The sequence below is a fragment of the Schistocerca serialis genome, chromosome 7 (genome assembly GCF_023864345.2).
Source record: "Schistocerca serialis cubense isolate TAMUIC-IGC-003099 chromosome 7, iqSchSeri2.2, whole genome shotgun sequence".
In the NCBI taxonomy this organism is placed as follows: domain Eukaryota; kingdom Metazoa; phylum Arthropoda; class Insecta; order Orthoptera; family Acrididae; genus Schistocerca; species Schistocerca serialis.
In genome coordinates, this window is record NC_064644.1 from 516,562,505 (window position 1) to 516,588,282 (window position 25,778).

At 45.9% G+C, this 25,778-nt stretch overlaps 1 protein-coding gene across 1 annotated transcript in view; it reads right to left on the reverse strand.

Moving 5' to 3' along the window:
* LOC126412516 (myogenesis-regulating glycosidase-like) overlaps window positions 1-25,778 on the reverse strand; it is a 130,176-nt gene that overhangs the window by 34,122 nt on the left and 70,276 nt on the right. Inside the window, 1 exon segment of the mRNA XM_050082146.1 lies at window positions 17,566-17,997. Within this exon segment, the coding sequence (XP_049938103.1) occupies window positions 17,566-17,997 (432 nt within the window).

Consider the following 25,778-nt stretch of genomic DNA (forward strand, 5'->3'; position numbering starts at 1 on the left):
ATGTGTTGGGTAGTGTCTCTAGTATAACCCCAGTTAGCATCACGTCGCTCTTCTCATTTCTGAGCTCGCAGTGAGTGCGTAAAGATGTCTAGAAAATAGTGTCTGCCGCCAAGTACGAGGGCCTGGTGAGAAATTTCGCCTGAAGCTATGCAGCCAACATTACATAACTGTCGTGCTGTTTCGTCTTCACGACAATTGTCAGCCGCATTCTGCAGGGGCAATGAAGATGCTCCTGCATCGTTTTCAAATGGAAATGTTAGATTACCCACAATACAGTCCGCAATTGTCTCCCCCTGAGTTTCATCTCTGGTCACATGAACCGCTGTCTTTGAAGACAACATTTTGACACAAACAACGAGGTGTAGGCCAGCGTGGAGAATTGGCGGAAAGCACTGGCGGCTGCCTTCTATGATGAGGCTATTGAAAAGTTGGTACAACGCTATGACAAAAGTCTAAGTCAGAACGGCGACTACGTAGAGAAGTAGCTGAAAGGTATAGCTAATTGTTACAAGTAAAACATTTCTGATGTTCACTGTGGTTTCAATTTGGCAACCAATCGGACCTTACTTTTGGAATAACCCTCGTATTTCGGATCTGCCAGGGAGTTGGTTGGGAGGCGCTAGCAGTGCAATTCGTACCTGGCAGTGTTAGGATGCGGCAGGCGTTCAGTCGGGGCGCGGCTGCAGTGAGGTCCGGTCAGCCATGACTCTCCCAACCGTTCCCGACACATATCACTTGAGTGTGGACCACCTTGGCTGGTCGTCGGTCGGTCGTGTTGTCGGACGACGTGTATGTTGGCCGGCGATCGCTTATGGGTTGCCTGCGTGTGCCGACTCGTGATTCGTCCTTGTTACTGCACAGTCGCTGCCGCTAGAACTGTCTAGTCCTTCGCGCAAGTGTTCGTGAAACTATGTGTAGCTTGTGATGCTGACTGCTCAGTTATTTTAGTGCTGTCTCCGTGTCGATGTGTGGCAGTCAGTAGGTTGGCGTGGAGCAGCGAGCAAATCTCCGCGGAGTGTGGTCTGCACGCGCCCGCTGGCAGTCTCTACGCAGTGTCGGACTGTGTGGGGCTGTTTCCGTTGCTACGAGGTCCGAAGCTCACTGACCCTGGACACAAAAGTTGAGTTTAGATTTAATTTATCAGCAAGTCAAGACTGTTCACATTGTGCCATCTGGTTCACGTTGTTGGCTGTTGGGATATTCCCGCGAGCAACAACGTGTGTGTTCGACTTGGCGAAGGTTTAGCCACCGTCCGGTGGAGTCTAGATGTATTTGGTTACTTGCAATCAAAGTGCGCCAGCGGAATTTTCTGCCTTGTGGCCGTTGACGTTCCGGTTTCCTGCGCTGGTCGTTGACGTAAATTCAGGTAGTGTCCTTTCCTCACCGTGTTGTCGCTGTCCAGCACGGTGTGTAGTTTGACAGCTTAATGTATGGTTGGTTGTGGGCGTCCATGCCTTTTACGCTTTGCATTGAACTCCCAGCTGTGAGCTGGTTGAGTGGAGTGCAAGTCACCTTGCCGGTGGGTCCGTTGACTGTCTGTTGGTTGGGTTGTCGTCGGATAGAGAATGCTTGGACCGACTGCCTGTCTCACCTAAGTGATCTTTAGTATTTCAAGTGCTGGCCGACCCCCGAAATTTCTGAGCGCCGTTAGCTGCACTGTCTTTTCTTATTTTCTGTTGTGTGAATTTTTATGGCTCATAGCCGATGGTTTTGAATTAAAGTGGAATTGTTTTTAGTGGTGTTTTAAGTCATGGGCCTTCAGCCAATGAAAAATTAAAATTCCTTGCTAGTCAAGTATTAGATTGTTTGGGCCTTCAGCCTGATTAATATACTGTTTATACACTCCTGGAAATTGAAATAAGAACACCGTGAATTCATTGTCCCAGGAAGGGGAAACTTTATTGACACATTCCTGGGGTCAGATACATCACATGATCACACTGACAGAACCACAGGCACATAGACACAGGCAACAGAGCATGCACAATGTCGGCACTAGTACAGTGTATATCCACCTTTCGCAGCAATGCAGGCTGCTATTCTTCCATGGAGACGATCGTAGAGATACTGGATGTAGTCCTGTGGAACGGCTTGCCATGCCATTTCCACCTGGCGCCTCAGTTGGACCAGCGTTCGTGCTGGACGTGCAGACCGCGTGAGACGACGCTTCATCCAGTCCCAAACATGCTCAATGGGGGACAGATCCGGAGATCTTGCTGGCCAGGGTAGTTGACTTACACCTTCTAGAGCACGTTGGGTGGCACGGGATACATGCGGACGTGCATTGTCCAGTTGGAACAGCAAGTTCCCTAGCCGGTCTAGGAATGGTAGAACGATGGGTTCGATGACGGTTTGGATGTACCGTGCACTATTCAGTGTCCCCTCGACGATCAATAGTGGTGTACGGCCAGTGTAGGAGATCGCTCCCCACACCATGATGCCGGGTGTTGGCCCTGTGTGCCTCGGTCGTATGCAGTCCTGATTGTGGCGCTCACCTGCACGGCGCCAAACACGCATACGACCATCATTGGCACCAAGGCAGAAGCGACTCTTATCGCTGAAGACGACACGTCTCCATTCGTCCCTCCATTCACGCCTGTCGCGACACCACTGGAGGCGGGCTGCACGATGTTGGGGCGTGAGCGGAAGACGGCCTAACGGTGTGCGGGACCGTAGCCCAGCTTCATGGAGACGGTTGCGAATGGTCCTCGCCGATACCCCAGGAGCAACAGTGTCCCTAATTTGCTGGGAAGTGGCGGTGCGGTCCCCTACGGCACTGCGTAGGATCCTACGGTCTTGGCGTGCATCCGTGCGTCGCTGCGGTCCGGTCCCAGGTCGACGGGCACGTGCACCTTCCGACGACCACTGGCGACAACATCGATGTACTGTGGAGACCTCACGCCCCACGTGTTGAGCAATTCGGCGGTACGTCCACCCGGCCTCCCGCATGCCCACTATACGCCCTCGCTCAAAGTCCGTCAACTGCACATACGGTTCACGTCCACGCTGTCGCGGCATGCTACCAGTGTTAAAGACTGCGATGGAGCTCCGTATGCCACGGCAAACTGGCTGACACTGACGGCGGCGGTGCACAAATGCTGCGCAGCCAGCGCCATTCGACGGCTAACACCGCGGTTCCTGGTGTGTCCGCTGTGCCGTGCGTGTGATCATTGCTTGTACAGTCCTCTCGCAGTGTCCGGAGCAAGTATGGTGGGTCTGACACACCGGTGTCAATGTGTTCTTTTTTCCATTTCCAGGAGTGTATATCGAGTACAGCAAACAGCGGAACACAAAATATTACCTTGCAGAATGAGTCATAGATGGCTCGAATAGAGATTTTACCATTAAATCAACATCAGCTAGCTCACTTGCGCTAGCGTGTTTTCATGGAAAATCCAAGTGTCGTTAATAATAGTCGAACTTTTCGCGCTTATTAAACCTATGATAGCGATGCGGTCAACCTTTGAGGAACAACGAAAACAATGAGAAGTGAAATCATCTTACCACAGTTCATACACCCTATCCTAATTTGCGATTACATCACAGAGAAAATGTGGTTTAATGTCCGATAAAGTACTGATTACCATCTCATCACTCTGCAAACAGGAGATAATGTAGTGCTGACAGCGCCATGACAAGAACGCTAAGTATCTCCTGTCTATAGTGCGGTGAAATTATCATAGGTAATAGGCGGTCGTCTTTGAGTGGCCAGAAATTGTTGAAACCATTTAAGCCTGCATGTGATAAATACAGTTCTGAATTACGATTAGTTCTTGTGTCACCGAAACAGCTACGGATCTCTGTAACCTACTACACTCTGGCTGGATCAAGTAAGTTGTTGTTGTGGTCTTCAGTCCTGAGACTGGTTTGATGCAGCTCTCAATGCTACTCTATCCTGTCCAAGCTTCTTCATCTCCCAGTACCTACTGCACCCTACGTCCTTCTGAATGTGCTTAGTATATTCATCTCTTGGTCTCCCTCTACGATTTTTACCCTCCACGCTGCCCTCCAGTACTAAATTGGTGATCCCTTGATGCCTCAGAACATGTCCTACCAACCGATCCCTTCATCTAGTCAAGTTGTGCCACAAGCTCCTCTTCTCCCCAATTCTATTCAATACCTCCTCATTAGTTATGTGATCTACCCATCTAATCTTCAGCATCCTTCTGTAGCACCACATTTCGAAAGCTTCTATTCTCTTCTTGTCTAATCTTTAGCATTCTTCTGTAGCACCACATTTCGAAAGCTTCTATTCTCTTCTTGTCTAATCTTTAGCATTCTTCTGTAGCACCACATTTCGAAAGCTTCTATTCTCTTCTTGTCTAATCTTTAGCATTCTTCTGTAGCACCACATTTCGAAAGCTTCTATTCTCTTCTTGCCTAACTATTTATCGTCCATGTTTCACTTCCATACATGGCTACACTCCATACAAATACTTTCAGAAACGACTTCCTAACGCTTAAATCAAGATGTTAACAAATTTCTCTTCTTCAGAAACGCTTTCCTTCCCATTGCCAGTCTACATTTTATATCGTCTCTACTTCGACCATCATCATTTATTTTGCTCCACAAATAGGAAAACTCCTTTACTACTTTAAGTGTCTAATTTCCTAATGTAACGCCATCAGCATCACCCGACTTAATTCGACTACATTCCATAATCCTCGTTTTGCTTTTGTTGATGTTCATCTTATACCCTCCTTTCAAGACACTATCCATTCCGTTCAACTGCTCTTCCAGGTCCTTTGCTGTCTCTGACAGAATTACAATGTCATCGGCGAACCTCAAAGTTTTTATTTATTCTCCATGGATTTTAATACCCACTCCGAATTTTTCTTTTGTTTCCTTCACTGCTTGCTCAATATACAGATTGAATAACATCGGGGAGAGGCTACAACCCTGTCTCACTCCCTTCCCAACCACTGCTTCCCTTTCATGTCCCTCGACTCTTATAACTGCCATTTGGTTTCTATACAAATTGTAAATAGCCTTTCGCTCCCTATATTTTACCCCTGCCACCTGCAGAATTTGAAAGAGAGTATTCCAGTCAACATTGACAAAAGCTTTCTCTAACTCTACAAATGCTAGAAACGTAGGTTTGCCTTTTCTTAATCTAGCTTCTAAGATAAGCTGTAGGGTTAGTATTGCCTCACGTGTTCCAATATTTCTACGGAATCCAAACTGATCTTCCCCGAGGTCGGCTTCTACTAGTTTTTCCATTCGTCTGTAAAGAATTTGTGTATTTTGCAGCTGTGACTTATTAAAATGATAGTTCGGTAATTTTCACATCTGTCAACACCTGCTTTCTTTGGGATTGGGATTATTATATTCTTCTTGAAGTCTGAGGATATTTCGCCTGTCTCATACATCTTGCTCACCAGATGGTAGAGTTTTGTCAGGACTGGCTCTCCCAAGGCCGTCAGTAGTTCTAATGGAATGTTGTCTTCTCCGGGGGTCTTGTTTCGACTCAGGTCTTTCAGTGTTCTGTCGAACTCTTCACGCAGTATCATATCTCCCATTTCATCTTCATCTACATTATCTTCCATTTCCATATATTGTCCTCAAGTACATCGCCCTTCTATAGACCCTCTATATACTCCTTCCACCTTTCTGCTTTCCCTTCTTTGCTGAGAACTGGGTTTCCATCTGAGCTCTTGATATTCATACAAGTGGTTCTCTTTTCTCCAAAGGTCGGATCAAGTAAATAGTACTCAAAATTGAAGATGTAACTATTGCGTACAGTAACATGACACAGGACAAGAAGGGAGAAATAAACGACATAGATTATAACAATGCGACATATTGTTCCTGTGATCCACATGAACGTGTGTTACGATTATCCGACAAAACAGCATCTAATAAACGCCGTAGTACCCTAAAATGTTAGGCAGTTTCATCCTGTGCGTATGCACAGTATGGCTGGGCCAGGGAAATGCCTGCTGTCCTAATGGAGGATTCTATGTATTTCACTCGACTTAACATGGAGTCTGTGGGGGCTCTTGGGACACAGTCATCTCTCGGCCAAAGTGTCTCAGTACAGCAGAGGAAAGGAGCTTCGGCCTTCGTCTTGCTGAACATGTGTGCACAAGTTGATGTTGCGCTTTCAGCAGCAGCATTGGTGCCCAATTTTGCCCGTGCGGTGTCGCTAGGTAAAGCAGCGCCGTCCACTGTTTGTTGTGACTTCACTGCCACGATATGCCTGGAAACGTGATACTGGAGCCAAACTGTCCCAGCGTCCAATTCGTTGCTGATATTATGGCCCTGAAGTTGGTACAGCAAATAGAGAGCGACATTGAATGATAAGGACACGTTCAGTCTTAAGAAGAGGCACTAAGCAGCAACAAGAGTGTAGTGTACTGGGCCCGAAGCGGACGTGTAACTCTAGTGTAACAGTAAATATAAAGGACGGTATATTTACACTGCACACAATCTATACTGTGTACGTTTGGACATTAGGTGAAAACTGAGGAAATAAAGGAAGTGTGACTTTGGTGTGTATACGTATTGATAGAAAAGGCACTTTCATGTGCTCAAATGTCCTACTTCCATTGACAGGCATGTTGATGAAGTAGTGTCGTTATATCAAGGTTCAATGCCGCTATGACTTGTAGTTCATAGCAAGGTAGTATATGCCAATCAAGGATACTCACGGTAACGGAACCATGCACTTGTCTTTTTAGTATACTGTACCACAATAGTAAAAAGTATACAGATAAATGGGAGGCCTCAGTGACGCAATGTAAAGAGTCCATCACTTGTCTCCCTTCTGCAATATCTGTTACTGTGCAAGCGTCTTATCATGGAACTTATAAACTGATCAGCCACAACATTATGAACACTTACCTAATTGGCGATATATCCTCCTTTGGGACGGCTAACAGCGGACACGCGGCTTAGCATGGAAGCAACGAGTTCTTGTTAGGTCGCTGGACGCAGCTGGCACAACAACTGCACACACAAGTCACCTTGTTCCCGTAAGTTCCGGGGAGGGGAGATGATTACGCGATACTACCTTGTAGAAGGCAGCGAATATCAGTGAATCCTTCTCTGATGAGTCATCGTATGTCATTTTCTGGACTAGCAATTTTATATGTAGGGTGGTCCATTGATCGTGACCGGGCCAAATAGCTCACGAAATAAGCGTCAAACGAAAAAACTACAAAGAACGAAAGTTGTCTAGCTTCAAGGGGGAAACCAGATGGCGCTACGGTTGGCCCGCTAAATGCCGCGCTGCCATAGGTCAAACGGATATCAGCTGCGTTTTTTTAATAGGAACCCCATTTTCTATTACATATTCGTGTAGTACGTGAAGAAATATGAATGTCTTAGTTGGACCACTTTCTTCGCTTTGTGATAGACGGCGCTGTAATAATCTCAAACATATAGCTCACAATTTTAGACGAACATTTGGTAACAGGTAGGTTTTTTAAATTAAAATACAGAACGTAAGTACGTTTGAACATTTTATTTCGGTTGTTCCAATGTGATACATGTGCCTTTGTGAACTTATCATTTCTGAGAACGCATGCTGTTACAGCGCGATTACCTATAATCACAACATTAATGCAATAAATGCTCAAAATTATATCCGTCAATGCATTTGGCAATACGTGTAACGACATTTCTCTCAACAGCTAGTAGTTCGCCTTCCGTAATGTTCGCACATGCATTGTCAATGCGCTGACGCATGTTGTCGGGCGTTGTCGGTGGACCACGATAGCAAATATTCTTCAATTTTCCCCACAGAAAGAAATCCGTGGACGTCAGATCCGGTGAACGCGCGGGCCATTGTATGGTGCTTCTACGACCAATCCACCTATCATGAAACATGCTATTCAATACCGCTTCAACCGCACGCGAGCTATATGCCGGACATCCACCATGTTGGAAGTACATCGCCATTCTGTCATGCAGTGAAACATCTTGTAGTAACATCGGTAGAACATTACGTAGGGAATCAGCATACGTTGCACCATTTAGATTGCCATCGATAAAATTGGGGCTAATTACCCATCCTCCCATAATGCCGCACCATACATTAAACCGCCAAGTCGCTAATATTCCACTTGTCGCAGCCATCGTGGATTTTCCGTTGTCCAATAGTGCATATTATGCCGGTTCACGTTACCGCTGCTGGTGAATGACGCTTCGTCGCTGAATAGAACGCGTACATAAAAATCTGTCATCGTCCCGTAATTTCTCTTGTGCCCAGTGGCAGAACTGTACACGAAGTTCAAAGATGTCGCCATGCAATTCCTGGTGCATACAAATATGGTACGGTTGCAATCGGTGTTGATGTAGCATTCTCAACACCGACGTTTTGGAGATTCCCAATTCTCGCGCAATTTGACTGCTATTGATGTGCGGATTAGCCGCGACAGCAGCTGAAACACCTACTTGGGCATCATCATTTGCTGCAGGTCGTGGTTGAAGGTTCACATGTGGCTGAACACTTTGTGTTTCCTTAAATAACGTAACTATCCGGCGAACGGTCCGGACACTTGGATGATGTCGTCCAGGATACCGAGCAGCATACATAGTACGCGTCCGTTGGGCATTTTGATCACAATAGCCATACATCAACACGATATCGACCTTTTCCGCAATTGGTAAACGGTCCATTTTAACACGGGTAATGTATCACGAAGCAAATACCGTCCGCACTGGCAGAATGTTACGTGATACCACGTACGTACACGTTTGTGACTATTACAGCGCCATCTATCACAAAGCGATAAAAGTGGTCCAACTAAAACATTCATATTTCTTTACGTACTACACGAATATGTAATAAAAAATGGTGTTCCTATTTTTAAAAAAACGCAATTGATATCCGTTTGACCTATGGCAGCGCCATATAGCAGGCCAACCATAGCGCCATCTGGTTTCCCCCTTCAAGCTAGACAAGTTTCGTTCTTTGTAGTTCTTTCGTTTGATGCTTATTTCGTGAGATATTTGGCCCGGTCACTATCAATGGACCACCCTGTATATATTGCTAGTCCAGAAAATGACACACGATGACTAATCAGAGGAGGGTTCACTGAATTCGCTGCCTTCTAGAAGGTAGTATCGCATAATCATACGTCGCAAAGTTTAACACGCTAATTTCAGGCTAGATTGTAAGTACAAACAGTTATATGTCTTCTCTGTCATCTGTAAAAGAGTAAAAGATCGGTGTTGATTTGTTTCTTCCCAGTATTCACTCATTTAGTCAGACCGATTATTGAGGTCATGAATTGCTAATACAAAATGTTTTTGAGAGTACGATCTCTAGTACAACTGCGTCTCGCCGTTATACTAATCCACAATGAACACGATAATCGACGGTGCGATCCAGCACCAGCTGTGCTGCTGAAAAGGCGGACATAGTCCTGAAAGTTTCGTAGTGGAAAAGTTTCACGGGAAGTGGAGTTGTGTCTGTGCGAGGGTAAGGCAGGAGTCCAGTGTGACAGCAACAGGTTGACGGTGGAACATGTGTCCTGAAAAAAAGTTCTGGCTCTCCCGAAAGGCGGGGGAATGGGGTTAGCCTGCTTAGTCTACGGCGTAGATGCTCTAGTTTACTGCTTTACACCGTCCTGCTAAAAAGTTTCTTCTTTCACTGAGTACCACTTGGCTCATAATGACCCCAAGTAATTTATGTGTGATAACACTGACAGTATTTTAATGCACTGACATAAAAACATTAATTACAGTTGTTCAACATAACTGTCACCATCCTGTTTTCATAAATATTGTATTGAAGGAACAAACAGAATTTAGACTGCGGTCATATTTCACCAGTGTTATTCAGTTCAAAGAACCATTAACAGATTTTAATATACAGTAAATATAAAACTGAAGATAAAAACACTGAATACAGTTGGCTCGGAGGGAGAAATTTATTTATTTTGAAAATAATACATTTGAAGACGAGGTAGAGTAATTTTCTGTTGTGCTTATCGGATCATATTGACTACAGTAGAATGAGGAATGGTGGAACTGCAGATGACGCAAGAAACCCGAACAATGTGTTTATAATAAATGAGAAATAGTATTTTACTGTTTAAAGTTTTTCTTATACCACCCGTTCAGCGTAACAGTCATCATTCTATGTTCAGAAATGTTACATTCAAGGAACATACAAACAAACAATCTGAACTGGGGTCATACTAACTCCAGTGGTACTCAATGTGAATACCATGAAGCTGGCAGCGGTGGACGAGCGGTTCTAGGCGCTTCAGTCCGGATCCGCGCGACTGCTACGGTCGCAAGTTCGAATCCTGCCTCGGGCATGGATGTGTGTGATGTCCTTAGGTTAGTTAGGTTTAAGTAGTTCTATGTTCTAGGGGACTGATGAGCTCAGATGTTAAGTCCCATAGTACTCAGAGCCATTTGAACCAACACCATGAACAACCTTTGATGTTTTGTACTCATAACAATGAAAGAAACATCACTGGATTAATTTTCTCACAGGGAGAAAGTCATGTATTTCTTAAACAATACCTTTGAAAACAATGGAGACATTTATTTTCAGTGTACATGTATGATTGACCCCAGAAGTACTTGGAGGGTTAAGAGCAAAACAGGGTCCGTTTTCGCTGGTCTCTTGAGGGGAAATCTGAGTGCTGATAATGTGACTCGGCAGGCACGTGGTGCAGAGCCTCGTTTACGGGTGAAGAGACGACTATAGTGACTCTCGAAGTAGAGAACAGCAAATAGAAGTAACAAACAAAGATGGGACGGTCTAGTAGAACCATCACCAGGAAAGATACGCATCTGAATCCTTGCAGTATTCACCTTTCGGATTTTCACGCAACAGACCACAAGAAAGCTCAGAATCGACAAGTTTAAACTGAAGACAGGGATGATGTAACACTCAGCGGAGGCGTTCCTCAACAAAATGCAAAGTAAGAGTGCAAATAGTGGGCAATGAAAGTTATTTACGAAGGCAGAAGTCTGCAGGGCGCTCTACATTTAGTTAGAATTACCAGTAGGAATAAATGTTACCTTCCTCAGTTACAGTTTGTAAAGAAGGACACGAAATGTGAAATAGCAGTGCAGTAGAGCGAGCAGCAAACGAGTGACGCAGTAGTGACACATAATCTGAGTAGTGTCTTGCCACCCGATGAAATGTAGGTGTGAGCGGCTGCTAAAAAGATGACAGGGATGCCGGTCCCGATATTCCACTACACTAGAGCAATATTACACAATGTGCTCCCGAACCCATATGTTTGAAGTAAGCAGTCGTGTAGGTGTGTATGTGTGTTGGATTAAACTCTCTAAACGGCTACAAAAGTAGAAGGCCGACGTAAGCAAGTATACAGGGTGAGTCACCTAACATTACCGCTGGATATATTTCGTAAACCACATCAAATACTGACGAATCGATTCCACAGACCGAACGTGATGAGAGGGGCTAGTGTAATTGGTTAATACAAACCATAAAAAAATACACGGAAGTATGTTTTTTAGCACAAACCTACGTTTTTTTTAAAATGGAACCCCGTTAGTTTTGTTAGCACATCTGAACATATAAACAAATACGTAATTAATGCCGTTTGTTGCATTGTAAAATGTCAATTACATCCGGAGATATTGTAACCTAAAGTTGACGCTTGAGTACCACTCCTCCGCTGTTCGGTCGTGTGTGTCGGAGAGCACCGAATTACGTAGGGATCCAAGGGGAACGGTGATGGACCTTAGGTACAGAAGAGACTGGAACAGCTTTATATTGGTCTTTTTCACTGACGCACATGTACATTACCATGAGGGGTGAGGTACACGTAGACACGTGGTTTCAATTACGGAGTGGAATAGAGTGTGTCCCGACATGTCAGGCCAATAGATGTTCAATGTGGTGGCCATCATTTGCTGCACACAATTGCAATCTCTGACGTAATGAATGTCGTACACGCCGCAGTTCATCTGGTGTAATGTCGCCGCAGGCTGTCACAATACGTTGTTTCATATCCTCTGGGGTTGTAGGCACATCACGGTACACATTCTCCGTTAACGTACCCCACAGAAAGAAGTATCATCGTAAACATGTCCCTGCAGATGCTGCTCGCCGTCCGTGGCCCGTGTTTGTTACAACACGCAACTGAACGTCGGAGGTTTCAAGCGTCCACTTTAGGTTACAAAATCTCCGGATGTAATTAACATTTTACAATGCAACAAACGGCACTGATTACGTATTTGTTTATGTGTTTAGATGTGCTAATAAAACTAACGTGGTTCCTTTTGAAAAAAACGGAGGTTTGCGTTAAAAACATACATCCGTGCATTTTTGTATGGTTTGTATTAAACAATTACACTAGCCCCTCTCCTCACGTTCGGTATGTGGAATCGGTTCGTCAGTATTTGATATGGTTTACGAAATATACCCAGCGGTAACGTTAGGTGACTCACCCTGTATATACACTCCTGGAAACGGAAACAAGAACACATTGACACCGGTGTGTCAGACCCACCATACTTGCTCCGGACACTGCGAGAGGGCTATACAAGCAATGATCACACCCACGGCACAGCGGACACACCAGGAACCGCGGTGTTGGCCGTCGAATGGCGCTAGCTGCGCAGCATTTGTGCACCGCCGCCGTCAGTGTCAGCCAGTTTGCCGTGGCATACGGAGCTCCATCGCAGTCTTTAACACTGGTAGCATGCCGCGACAGCGTGGACGTGAACCGTATGTGCGGTTGACGGACTTTGAGCGAGGGCGTATAGTGGGCATGCGGGAGGCCGGGTGGACGTACCGTCGAATTGCTCAACACGTGGGGCGTGAGGTCTCCACAGCACATCGATGTTGTCGCCAGTGGTCGGCGGAAGGTGCACGTGCCCGTCGACCTGGGACCGGACCGCAGCGACGCACGGATGCACGCCAAGACCGTAGGATCCTACGCAGTGCCGTAGGGGACCGCACCGCCACTTCCCAGCAAATTAGGGACACTGTTGCTCCTGGGGTATCGACGAGGACCGTTCGCAACCGTCTCCATGAAGCTGGGCTACGGTCCCGCACACCGTTAGGCCGTCTTCCGCTGACGCCCCAACATCGTGCAGCCTGCCTCCAGTGGTGTCGCGACAGGCGTGAATGGAGGGACGAATGGTGACGTGTCGTCTTCAGCGATGAGAGTCGCTTCTGCCGTGGTGCCAATGATGGTCGTATGCGTGTTTGGCGCCGTGCAGGTGAGCGCCACAATCAGGACTGCATACGACCGAGGCACACGGGGCCAACACCCGGCATCATGGTGTGGGGAGCGATTTCCTACACTGGCCGTACACCACTGGTGATCGTCGAGGGTACACTGAATAGTGCACGGTACACCCAAACCGTCATCGAACCCATCGTTCTACCATTCCTAGACCGGCAAGGGAACTTGCTGTTCCAACAGGTCAATGCACGTCCGCATGTATCCCGTGCCACCCAACGTGCTCTAGAAGGTGTAAGTCACCTACCCTGGCCAGCAAGATCTCCGGATCTGTCCCCCATTGAGCATGTTTGGGACTGGATAAGCGTCGTCTCACGCGGTCTGCACGTCCAGCACGAACGCTGGTCCAACTGAGGCGCCAGGTGGAAATGGCATGTCAAGCCGTTCCACAGGACTACATACAGCATCTCTACGATCGTCTCCATGGGAGAATAGCAGCCTGCATTGCTGCGAAAGGTGGATATACACTGTACTAGTGCCGACATTGTGCATGCTCTGTTGCCTGTGTCTATGTGCCTGTGGTTCTGTCAGTGTAATCATGTGATGTATCTGACCCCAGGAATGTGTCAATAAAGTTTCCCCTTCCTGGGACAATGAATTCACGGTGTTCTTATTTCAATTTCCAGGAGTGTATATAAGAGCATATGGCGTGGCAGCAGAATCCTCTCGTTATTGCAAGTGAGACTGAGTACCGTATTTGAGTGTCAATTTTGGCTCTAATTCAGTCAGGTGTACTACAACGATGGTGCGCACAATAGAGTGACTATTTCAGCCGTAGCTTCGTTGAAAGTCAACAGCTAGCAGGCTGTCTACAGTTGAGCGAAACACAGTGGTAGCACGCAAGATTATGTTCTTCCCTGTATAGTCCCAGCACGGAGTGATAAAGGGTTGTCGACAGAACCTGACCTCTCACAACTACGAGCATGTTCCGTCAACCCGCAGATCAGCGGCATCGCCCAAAGACCGCGGTGCCACACCAAAGTCGGCGATACTCGCCGATATCAAAGACATTAGCGATGTCTCGCTGCAAATTGTAACGACGAATGAGAAAGGCTGAAGAAGACACATCCTCTCTCTGCACATAGGCGCCCTCACAAGGAAGCCAATATACGATGGGCGTTTTGAAAAGTCCGTCAAAAATGGAAACTACCTACGTGTCTGGGGTAAACCTTTTTTAATTTTTCGACACAGTCCCCCTTTAGACTTATACACTTCGCCCAATGCGATCTTTGTAGATCCCTTTCGAATAATAGGAATTGTCCAAGGTTGCAAAATAACTAATAGTTGCTCCAATCACCTCCTCGTTTGAATATAATTTTGTCCTGCCAACCATTTCTTCAAATTGGGGAACAAATAGTAGTCCGAGGGAGCCAAGTCTGGAGAATAGGGGGGATACGAAACGAGTTGGAATCCTGTTTCCATTAATTTTGCGACCACAACCGCTGATGTGTGTGCTCGAGCATTGTCGTGATGGAAAAGGACTTTTTTGCGGTCCAACCGCTGGCGTTTTTCTGGCAGCTCGGATTTCAAAAGGTCCGGTAACGATGAGTTATATGCACCTGTAATAGTTTCACCCTTTTCCAGATAGTCGATGAGGATTATCCCTTTCGAGTCTCATAACCTTTCCAGCCGAAGGAATGGTCCTCACCTTCTTTGGTGCAGATTCTGCCTTGGTAACCCGTTGTTCATATTGTTGTTTGGTCTCAGGAGTATGGTAATGGATCCATGTTTCATCCACAGTGACGAAACGACGCTTAAAGTCCTGCGGATTCTTCCTGGACAGCTGCAAACCATGCTCAATGGGGGACAGATCCGGAGATCTTGCTGGCCAGGGTAGTTGACTTACACCTTCTAGAGCACGTTGGGTGGCACGGGATACATGCGGACGTGCATTGTCCTGTAGGAACAGCAAGTTCCCTTGCCGGTCTAGGAATGGTAGAACGATGGGTTCGATGACGGTTTGGATGTACCGTGCACTATTCAGTGTCCCCTCGACGATCGCCAGTGGTGTACGGCCAGTGTAGGAGATCGCTCCCCACACCATGATGCCGGGTGTTGGCCCTGTGTGCCTCGGTCGTATGCAGACCTGATTGTGACGCTCACCTGCACGGCGCCAAACACGCATACGACCTTCATTGGCACCAAGGCAGAAGCGACTCTCATCGCTGAAGACGACACGTCTCCATTCGTCCCTCCATTCACGCCTGTCGCGACACCACTGGAGGCGGGCTGCACGATGTTGGGGCGTGAGCGGAAGACGGCCTAACGGTGTGCGGGACCGTAGCCCAGCTTCATGGAGACGGTTGCGAACGGTCCTCGCCGATACCCCAGGACCAACAGTGTCCCTAATTTGCTGGGAAGTGGCGGTGCGGTCCCCTACGGCACTGCGTAGGATCCTACGGTCTTGGCGTGCATCCGTGCGTCGCTGCGGTCCGGTCCCAGGTCGACGGGCACGTGCACCTTCCGCCGACCACTGGCGACAACATCAATGTACTGTGGAGACATCACGCCCCACGTGTTGAGCAATTCGGCGGTACGTCCACCCGGCCTCCCGCATGCCCACTATACGCCCTCGCTCAAAGTCCGTCAACTGCACATACGGTTCACGTACACGCTGTCGCGGCATGCTACCAGTGTTAAAGACTGCGATGGAGCTCCGTATGCCACGGCAAACTGGCTGACACTGACGGCGGCGGTGCACAAATGCTGCGCAGCTAGCGCCATTTGACGGCCAACACCGCGGTTCCTGGTGTGTCCGCTGTGCCGTGCGTGTGATCATTGCTTGTACAGCCCTCTCGCAGTGTCCGGAGCAAGTATGGTGGGTCTGACACACCGGTGTCAATGTGTTCTTTTTTCCATTTCCAGGAGTGTATTTAATTACCACACGAAATTCTGTTTCGTTCATTTTTTGACAATCACTCGACTTCCATGATTCACACGAATGCCAAAGACAAAGAAATAGACCAATATGGCTGCAACGTGGCAAGCGTTCTTTCCAAAGGTGCTACTAACTAAACATGACCTCGATAAGCGCAGGTGGTGCCATCTCTCGCACTTTGCGCGGAATTTTCAAACGCCCCCCGTAGAGCAGGGTATGGGTGCGCTGCGCCCAGCTGAAGCAGTGAATATCAATGAAAAGGTCCAATGTTACTCACATTTCAGGTGGAAGTGTATTATTGTAAATGTTGAAAAGAGTACTTCAAGAGCAGTGTTTGCGATTACATGACTCAAGGGCTGCTTTAACAGTCAATTACAGATGCAAATATTCAAGTACTGCTGTGGGAAAGGATTGCATCAAGTTAAGTAAATCTATTAGAGAAGATAAACTTCTTTTCCAAGTTCGCTAATAATAATCTTTCATGACCGGTTCCGACAATCAATGTTACTAGCTTCATATGGCGACAGGAATGTTTTTGCATATTTTTTTAAAATAGAATTTAAACACCCTTTCTCATGAGAGGGTCGCTAAGCATTGACTTCGGAAATGCGTGGATTATTACGTGTTGCTCGACCATTGTATCCTACTCTAACTCCATACGCACAGTCATTGCTCTGGCTGGACTGCTGGAAGCACTCTGGAAAGTTAGAGTGATTTCTCCTGTAGATTTAAAGCCAGTTTTACAACTGCCCTCAACAATGTTCGAAGATTTCTGTTCACCAGTACAGGACAATTGCCTGGTCTCAGTTCACCTTTGGTTGTGCCTTCATGTCTCAATTTCATGGTAATGTCATTAACAGAAAGGAAGGAAGGAAGATTGGGTTTCGTGTCCTGTCGAATTCGAAGTCATCAGAGACGGAGCACACGCTCGGATTGCGTCAAGGATGGGGAAGGAAATCGGCCGTGTCCTTTCAAAGGAGCCATTCCAGCACATTCCACGAGCGATTTAGAGAAGTCACGGAATACCTGCGTCTGGACGCCGGTTTCAACTTTCGTCCTCCAGAATGCGAGTCCAGTGTGCTAACCAATGCGCCACCTCGCTCGGTAATTAAATTGCCTTTGGGGGACTTGTTACCCATATATATCCGATGACTGGCCTGAGGTGTCTCGACTGACCCATTCTATTGTTACTGCATCTATACTGGCAATACAATACTTCCTGCCTCCTTTTAATCTGGGGTGTCTGCCTCTGGTCAAACATAGTTGTCAATTTCGCATTATGTAATGGTGAATGGATATTTATCAACAGATAGCACACTGTCTCTCTTTTTCTACTTTGTCTGTGCAGAATTTGAACCCACTGTGCGAACATAAAGCACCATTTTTACTAAAATTCACACACTGCAGTTAAATTTCCTGGGAAATAAATCTCCAGCTCTCACAAAGTTTCTTGCGTCATAATGTATGTTGAAGTAATGAGTCCACAGAGAGTTACGTACCTCGCCGTCGAAGTCCCAGGGCACGTAGGAGAACTGAATGGCCGGCATGAAGACGGTGGCCTGCAGCCAGCGTATGAAGAGCTCCTTGGTGGGCGCCTCGCTGCCGTAGCCGTTGCCGCCCACCTTGTCTGGCAGGACGAAGGGTTAGCCCACCATGTTCATCTGCAGCAGCGTCGTCACCAGCGTGGCCAGGCCGTTGTCGAAGCCCCACCTGCTGTCCTTGTCGATCATGCGGATGTAGATCGGAAACTGCTGACTGTGTTGACCGACGCGAGCCTCTACCATCGGGCCGAACTGGGCGGCGGTCTTCAAGTAGTCCAGTGTGTATTGCACCGGGTTCATCTCCGTTGTCAGCACGGGAGGCTGTGGTAGCCAACTGGTCTCCCCGGCGTCGAATTTGAACGAGTCGATTCCCGTCTCAGTCTTGAGTTTCTGAATAGTTCCAGAACAGAAAAACGTTTAAATATTGTTATGAAACATCATAAACTTACACAAACTGAATATTGTGCATCAAGCTAGTGATACATTAGTACTGTGAAGATAGGTGTCTAATAGGTGACCACGAATTTCGTCACACGATTAAGGGGAAAAATCAGTCCAATTGCACTGTGGTTAGTCCTAGCCTAGCCAACCTCGCGTTCGTATACAAAGAACGCGTCCTGTGTCTCGGAATTTTCACCAAAACCTTGAGCTGGCAATATATATCATGCCTGACGATACTAATCCTGCGTTTTATACCCAACACCTTGCAAGGCTTTAGAGGGTTCTACAACCCAAAACAAGGACCATACTAGATTTTAGTGGAACTATATTCTACATATAAGTTACCAAGGAGCTACGCCATTCTCTCACCCAAAGTGTAGGTGCGTTTAAGACATTATGAATGTAATGCGTTTTATTTCTTTATCATCGCTTTTACAGTAGACGTAAACGAACGTATACTGATAACACAAACGGTTACGTGAGGAGAAAAGGAATAAATACTTTGATAGTAATGGAAGTTTGTGACAGGCTGGCTCTCGAAGCAGTTTCGCTGCTTTTCCTGAGTATTCGCCTTAATCACCGGGCTATCTCAGATTTAAACTTGATGGAGATGAATCGAGCTGATAGGGATAAAGTGAAACTAGTAAAGGCCGTGCGGACTAACGTACTCAGTATCTATTAATGAATTAGGCAAGTTTGAAACCTTTAAGACCCACAGGAAGATTTTTTATGTCTGTCTGTCCTATGATCATTATCCGAACGACAGCCTCAGGGATAAAGAAGGTACATACAGTTGCCAAAGACCAATAGAATATTAGGAACATGGCCAGCAGCGGGAACATTTTTCAACGTTTCCAATAAAAAATTACACTCTTCACAAAAAAAGGTTCGAGAAAAGCAACCTTTTCGAATTACAGAAATATCGAAATAGTGTAATTTACTGCGAGATGACTCATGTGACAATGAAACAGACATACTGGTATTTATCATAGTTCTACCTGAACATTGCTCCTACTTGACGATAACAGATAAATCAACGCATCTACTCCTTTTTTTACTGATAAGCTGCATATATTTTACAACAGAACTAAAATTTTAGTGAAAGAAAGTGCTTGAAGTACTCCTGGCTTAATTTCATTTGCTGTCTTTATATCGCCCCTGCAGGCAGACACACGAAACATGTTTAAAAATCTGAAAAGATGCTTCCTGAGTACCTCATAATTGTTTATTACACTGTATTATGAATGAACTAATAAACATAATTATCTAAATATGATCGCTGTGGATTTCTCTGTGCATACCAGCAAGTCGAATTCGCATCCTGACCAGCAGTCAGTATATTCTTAGAAATTATTAAGTGCTAGTTAATTCAATTTGTCGCCCTGTAGGACACTTCATTTCGAAGAAAGCGGAAGAGCAGTCACTGCCTGCACTTCGCTATTTTTTGAATAGATCTTTTTCTACTGTACTGTTATGACGAGCCTTTTTGATGGACGGGCACGATGGTATGTAAATGTAGATATCTGAAGTTGTTTCTATTTAGAAAGTTATAAAGTGAAACGAGGTACTGAGTTTGAAACAGAGCAAGCTAGAATCGTACCAAATGTTCGTGTTGCGCCACTACTAATACACTACTGGCCATTAAAATTGCTACACCACGAAGATGACGTGCTGCAGACGCGAAATTTAACCGACAGGAAGAAGATGCTGTGATTTGCAAATGATTAGCTTTTCGCAGCATTCACACAAGGTTGGCGCCGGTGGCGACACCTACAACATGCTGACATGAGGAAAGTTTCCAACCGATTTCTCATACACAAACAGCAGTTAACCGGCGTTTTATGGTGAAACGTTGTTGTGATGCCTCGTGTAAGGAGGAGAAATGCGTACCATCACGTTTCCGATTTTGATAAAGGTTGGATTGTAGCCTGTCACGATTGCGGTTTATCGTATCGTGACACTGCTGCTCGCGTTGGTCGAGATCCAATGACTGTTAGCAGAACATGGAATCGGTGGGTTCAGGAGGGTAATACGGAACGCCGTGCTGGATCCCAACGGCCTCTTATCACTAGCAGTCGAGATGACAGGCATCTTATCCGCATGGCTGTAGCGGATCGTGTAGCCACGTCTCGATCCCTGAGTCAACAGATGGGGACGTTTGCAAGACAACAACCATCTGCGCAAACAGTTGGACGACGTTTGCAGCAGTATGGACTATCAGCTCGGAGACCATGGCTGCGGTTACCCTTGATACTGCAACACAGACAGGAGCGCCTGCGATGGTGTACTCAACGACGAACCTGGGTGCGCGAATGGCAAAACGTCATTTTTTTCGAATGAATCCTGGTTCTGTTTACAACATCATGATGGTCGCGTCCGTGTTTGGCGACATCACGGTGAACGCACATTGGATGCGTGTATTCGTCATCGCCATACTGGTGTATCAGCCGGCGTGATGGTATGCGGTGTCATCGGTTACACGTCTCGGTCACCTCTTGTTCGCATTGACGGCACTGTCAACAGTGGACGTTACATTTCAGATGTGTTACGACTCATGGCTCTACCCTTCTACTCTTTATTCGATCCCTGCGAAACCCTACATTTCAGCAGGATAATGCACGACCGCATGTTGAAGGTCCTGTACAGGCCTTTCTGGATACAGAAAATGTTCGATTGCTCCCCTGGCCAGCTCATTCTCCAGATCTCTCACCAATTGAAAACGTCTGGTCAATGGTGGCCGAGCAACTGGCTCGTCACAATACGCCAGTCACTACTCCTGATTAACTGTGGTATCGTGTTGAAGCTGCATGGGCCGCTGTACCTGTACACGCCATCCGAGCTCTGTTTGACTCAATGCCCAGGCGTATCAAGGTCTTTATTACGGTCAGAGGTGGTTGTTCTGGGTACTGATTTCTCAGGATCTATGCACTCAAACTTTGTGAAAATGTAATCAAATGTCAGTTCGAGTATAATATATTTGTCCAATGAATACCCTCTTTATCATCTGCATTTCTTCTTAGTGTAGCAATTTTAATGGCCAATAGTCTAGTACGAACAGTTATGGTGGCGTTTCTTGTTGGGAAAATTAATAAGGCTACACATCATACATGGCACGGAGAAAGGATGAAGATTTTGCGATACATCTGTCGTAGGGAGGGTGGCATGGTGGAAGTATCCAGATATTTTTATTGGGTAATATGTGCTGAATGCAGGTCGCACCACTAACAACAAGGAGGGAAGAAAATTCGCACACCTACCCTGATGGAATTAGAGTAATAACTGAACACAGTTTTGGATGCATTTGTATATATTGTTCTTGGGGAATTAGCGTACGTTTTAGGACTGCTGGTCCTTGCGAAAGCTCGCGGCCTACACCGCGACTGGAAGGCAGCAAACCACGGCTCTGCCCATTCCAACTACTGTAGTTAGGGTTTACACACCCGCCCGGCCCATGCGCATTCTTGACAGTAGTAGTACAGAGAAGGACTGACAGCTGCCGTGTGACCAACAGACACGTAGCAGAGACCTGAAGGAGAACGTCGTGGCAGGACTAGCATGTGGCGTGAAGTGACATGACGATCTTCAGTGGATTAGGGACCACTGTACAGTGTGGTGTTTGTTTAAATATAGGCGTTGCATTCGCACTTATACTGTCCCAGCAGCGGTGGCTCTTGTTTAAACATTTAACTTGGGTATCACTTTTTCTGATAATGTTGTTGGCACAGCAGAGAACATAATTCGGTTGTTTGCTTGTTGTAAATAGAGTGAATACCTTTATCACTGCAGTCCTATCCTAACTGGCGGACCGAGCGAGGTGGCGCAGTGGTTAGCACACTGGACTCGCATTCGGGAGGACGTCTCCGGCCATCCTGATTTAGGTTTTCCGTGATTTCCCTAACTCGCTTCAGGCACATGCCGGGATGGTTCCTTTGAAAGGGCACGGCCGATTTCCTTCCCCATCCTTCCCTCACCCGAGCTTGCGCTCCGTCTCTAATGACCTCGTTGTCGCCGGGACGTTAAACACTAATCTCCTCCTCCTCCTCCTAACTGGCGGGAAATTTTGTACATGTTATTTATCGGTGTTTAGATACCCCGCCATTACCGGTTGATCAAAAAGTCAGTATAAATTTGAAAACTGAATAAATCACGGAATAATGTAGATAGAGAGGTACAAATTGACACACATGTTTGGAGTGACATGGCGTTTTATTAGAACCAAAAAAATAAAAAAAATACAAAAAATGTCCGACAGATGGCGCTTCATCTGATCAGAATAGCATAACAAAGTAAGACAAAGCAAAGATGATGCTCTTTACAGGAAATGCTCAATATGTCCACCATCATTCCTCAATAATAGCTGTAGTCGAGGAATAATGTTGTTAACAGCACTGTAAAGCATGTCCGGAGTTGTGGTGAGGCATTGGCGTCGGATGTTGTCTTTCAGCATCCCTAGAGATGTCGGTCTATCACGATACACTTGCGACTTGAGGTAACTCCAAAGCCAATAATCGCACGGACTGAGGTCTGGGGACCTGGGAGGCCAAGCATGACGAAAGTGGCGGTTGAGCACACGATCATCACCAAACGACGCGCGCAAGAGATATTTTAAGCGTCTGTCGGACATTTTGTGAACTTTGTTTTTCTTTTTGGTTCTAATAAAACCCCATGTCATTCCAAGCATATGTGTCAATTTTTACCTCTCTATCTACATTATTCCGTGGTTTATTAAGTTTTCAAATTTATACTGACTTTTTGATCACCCAGTATTTACAAGTCAACAGTAAAGTTATGGGGCTAGACTGCTTTTAGGTGACCTGACAGTGACGTCATCGTTTTAACGCGCTGATAATGCAAGGATGAGTTCTTCACTGCGCAATATAGACTGCGTACGTAGCAAAAGCGTGTTATTTCCTTTGTGCTAGTATATAAATTTAATTTTTCCTATGTTCGTTTAAATATTGCTTTTTTCTGATTAACATGAGGTATCTTTGTATTTGTTGAAATATCACGTAGTGATAATTGTTTAACGTGGGATATTGGTGTATTTCTTAAATTACCGCCCTGTGGAAATCGTTTTACATTGAAAGTCTCGTAATAACGATAGCATCAAATTGATTTACTACTGCTGTTTCAATTGCAACTCAATTACTGTATCTGGAGTGAAGGAAAAATGTGAAATATAGAATGTCTAAGTGGAATGGCAAGTAGTTTGTTTCGTTTCAGAGATTTATCTGGCGCCTGATTTTTTCCCCATCGATAGGGGCGGATTCTACCAAACGACTGCTATTGCAGACCTCAGAAGTAAGAATTTTGTTACATTTACATTTTGAAACATCCATATATCAAATGGAAATCCGTTAAACTAGCATTATTGGACTTAAAAATCACCACGTCTCAATACCCCTCATTACCAGGAGCCAAACAGCATGATGCAGCAGCGTAATGCAAGGCCCCTCCCTGCAGGTCATACCACAAATGCTTTGACAAGAGTACGGATCCTTAACTGCCCTACCTGGGCCGCTGATTTTTCAGCCGTACACCATGTGTGGGATGCGACAGGAAGAAGTACATTTTCATATCAGCCTTCTGACAGCTATGTTGTTGAAATGATACAGCATGTGTTTCAGGCGTGGTACGAAATGCTTCAAGACGACATTGGGAGGCAGTTTGTTTCCATGCCACAGTAAATACCCGAGTGTACTGGCTACCGTGGTATTACACATAATGTCGATGTTGATTACAGACATAATTTCTGATTCGAACGGTTCTTTTATCCTTTTATTCCCCTTATGGGATGAACGTCTCTACATAGCTTGATAAATACCGAACTGGTACTTCATGATTGTACCAGAGTATGGTGTTTAGACAATACGAACTTCAGGTCCCATTTCGTGCCGCTGCTCGACGGCTGGGAAAGGCCCACGCTCCGATACGGCTGTGGCCGTCTAATGCACCATGTGGGCGGTTGTCCTCCACCTCTCGGTTATCGGTTGGACTGTCGAGCACTGCCGGCGCTCTAGCGTACTCACAATGTCGGCCGGTGACAGTACAACCGCCTCGCGCTCTACAGTGCCGAATCGCATTAGAAACCGTGTGTAAACGCAGTTGACAACCTGGCTTTGAGCAGCGCATACAGCGTTATGGATAAACCAAGTATAGGTCGTACACGTTCCATTCATGAAACGAAAAGAAGTATTATGGAGGGAATTAGGAGCGGCTCATTAGCCCTGAAGAGGAAAGACATGTCGGAAGAGGAGGCGAAAAGTGAAGCTTGGAAATCGTTTGCACTTGTAGTGGATCCTGTCACGCAGGCTTCTGCTGGTTTCGTGCAATGTACCACATGTGATACCATACGGTCGTACCAGTGAAGCACAACAGGTATGATTCGGCACTGCAAAAGTAAATGCGGAACAGAAGTCCACCGGCCACTTGCAGTACCAAGTAGCATAAAGAAAGTTGTTGTTGATAGGTTGGGCGATATGAGTGGAATAGATTTGCTACCGTTAAATAGTTGTAGTAAGATTGGCTTCAAGAATTATTCGCAGGAGCTCATCAATGTTGACGCAACTTACGGCAAAGTCAGTATAGAAGATGTACTTCCGTACCCTACTACTGTATCGCGGCATATTAAAGAAAAGTCAGACAAAATACGGGTGACAATGGTGCCCAAGCTAATATGTGCTTAAAGAAAAAATGTGCGCTTTAGACGCTGATCTGTGGTCTGATAACTACAAGAAATTTTTTGACTGTGACGTCGCATTATGTGAATGATGAGTGGCAGCTAGAAACGCTTATTTTGATAACAACTGAGTTTCCGGACGTACCTAAGACAGGAGAGAACATACGGCACGAAATCGAAGAGCGGATGCTTGGGATAGGATGCTTGAGTTAGTAATTAACAAGAATGATCTTACGAAATGTTACTTTGTCACCGACCAAGGAGCTAATATGAAGAAAGCACTTGAATCTTACGACCGTTTGCCTTGCTTTGATCACTGCTTGATGACTGCGCTTCGTCACACACTTCAAGAGACGTTTTTAGAAGACGAAGCCCCTGAAATCCTGTCGTGTCTACTATCAGCAAGAGCTATAGTAGGCTATTTGAAGAGATCGGGTCACTCGGGGCGTCTGCGGCACTCTGTGAAGCAAGAAGCTGTAACTCGGTGGAACAGTATACTGTTAATGCTCAATTCCGTCGTAAGTCAAATGGACGATATTCGAGATCTACTAGAATGAATGGGGCAATCGACACTCTTAGAAACCTTCCAAGAAGGGTGCGTACGAGACGTTGTCGCTTTTCTAACCCCCTTTAAAGAAGCGAGTTTGGATTTGGAAACTGCCAAGATAACAACGCTGGAACGTGTGCTGCCGTGGTACAAGAGTCTGTTACATCATTGTGAACCAATAGACAGTGACAACGAGGTAAAAACAATTTCTATAGGATACGATCATTTATACAACTGTTGAATTATCAGAGTGCAGTTAGGTATATTGGGTTTCATTTTCAGCTCATGGCGAAAATAAAAAGGAGAGCAGCATACTTCATCACAGAGAAGTGCAAAATTGAGGCTATCCATTACGTTGGCACTATTCTTTGTCCATCACGGCGTCATTTGAAGAAACTCATAGCAGACGAAAAGCAAGCCGCGTATGCTGAAGTTCGACGATTGTACTCTGAACTGCCCGTAAATGGTAAGGTTCATTCAATGAAACCAATTACTAAACGAATG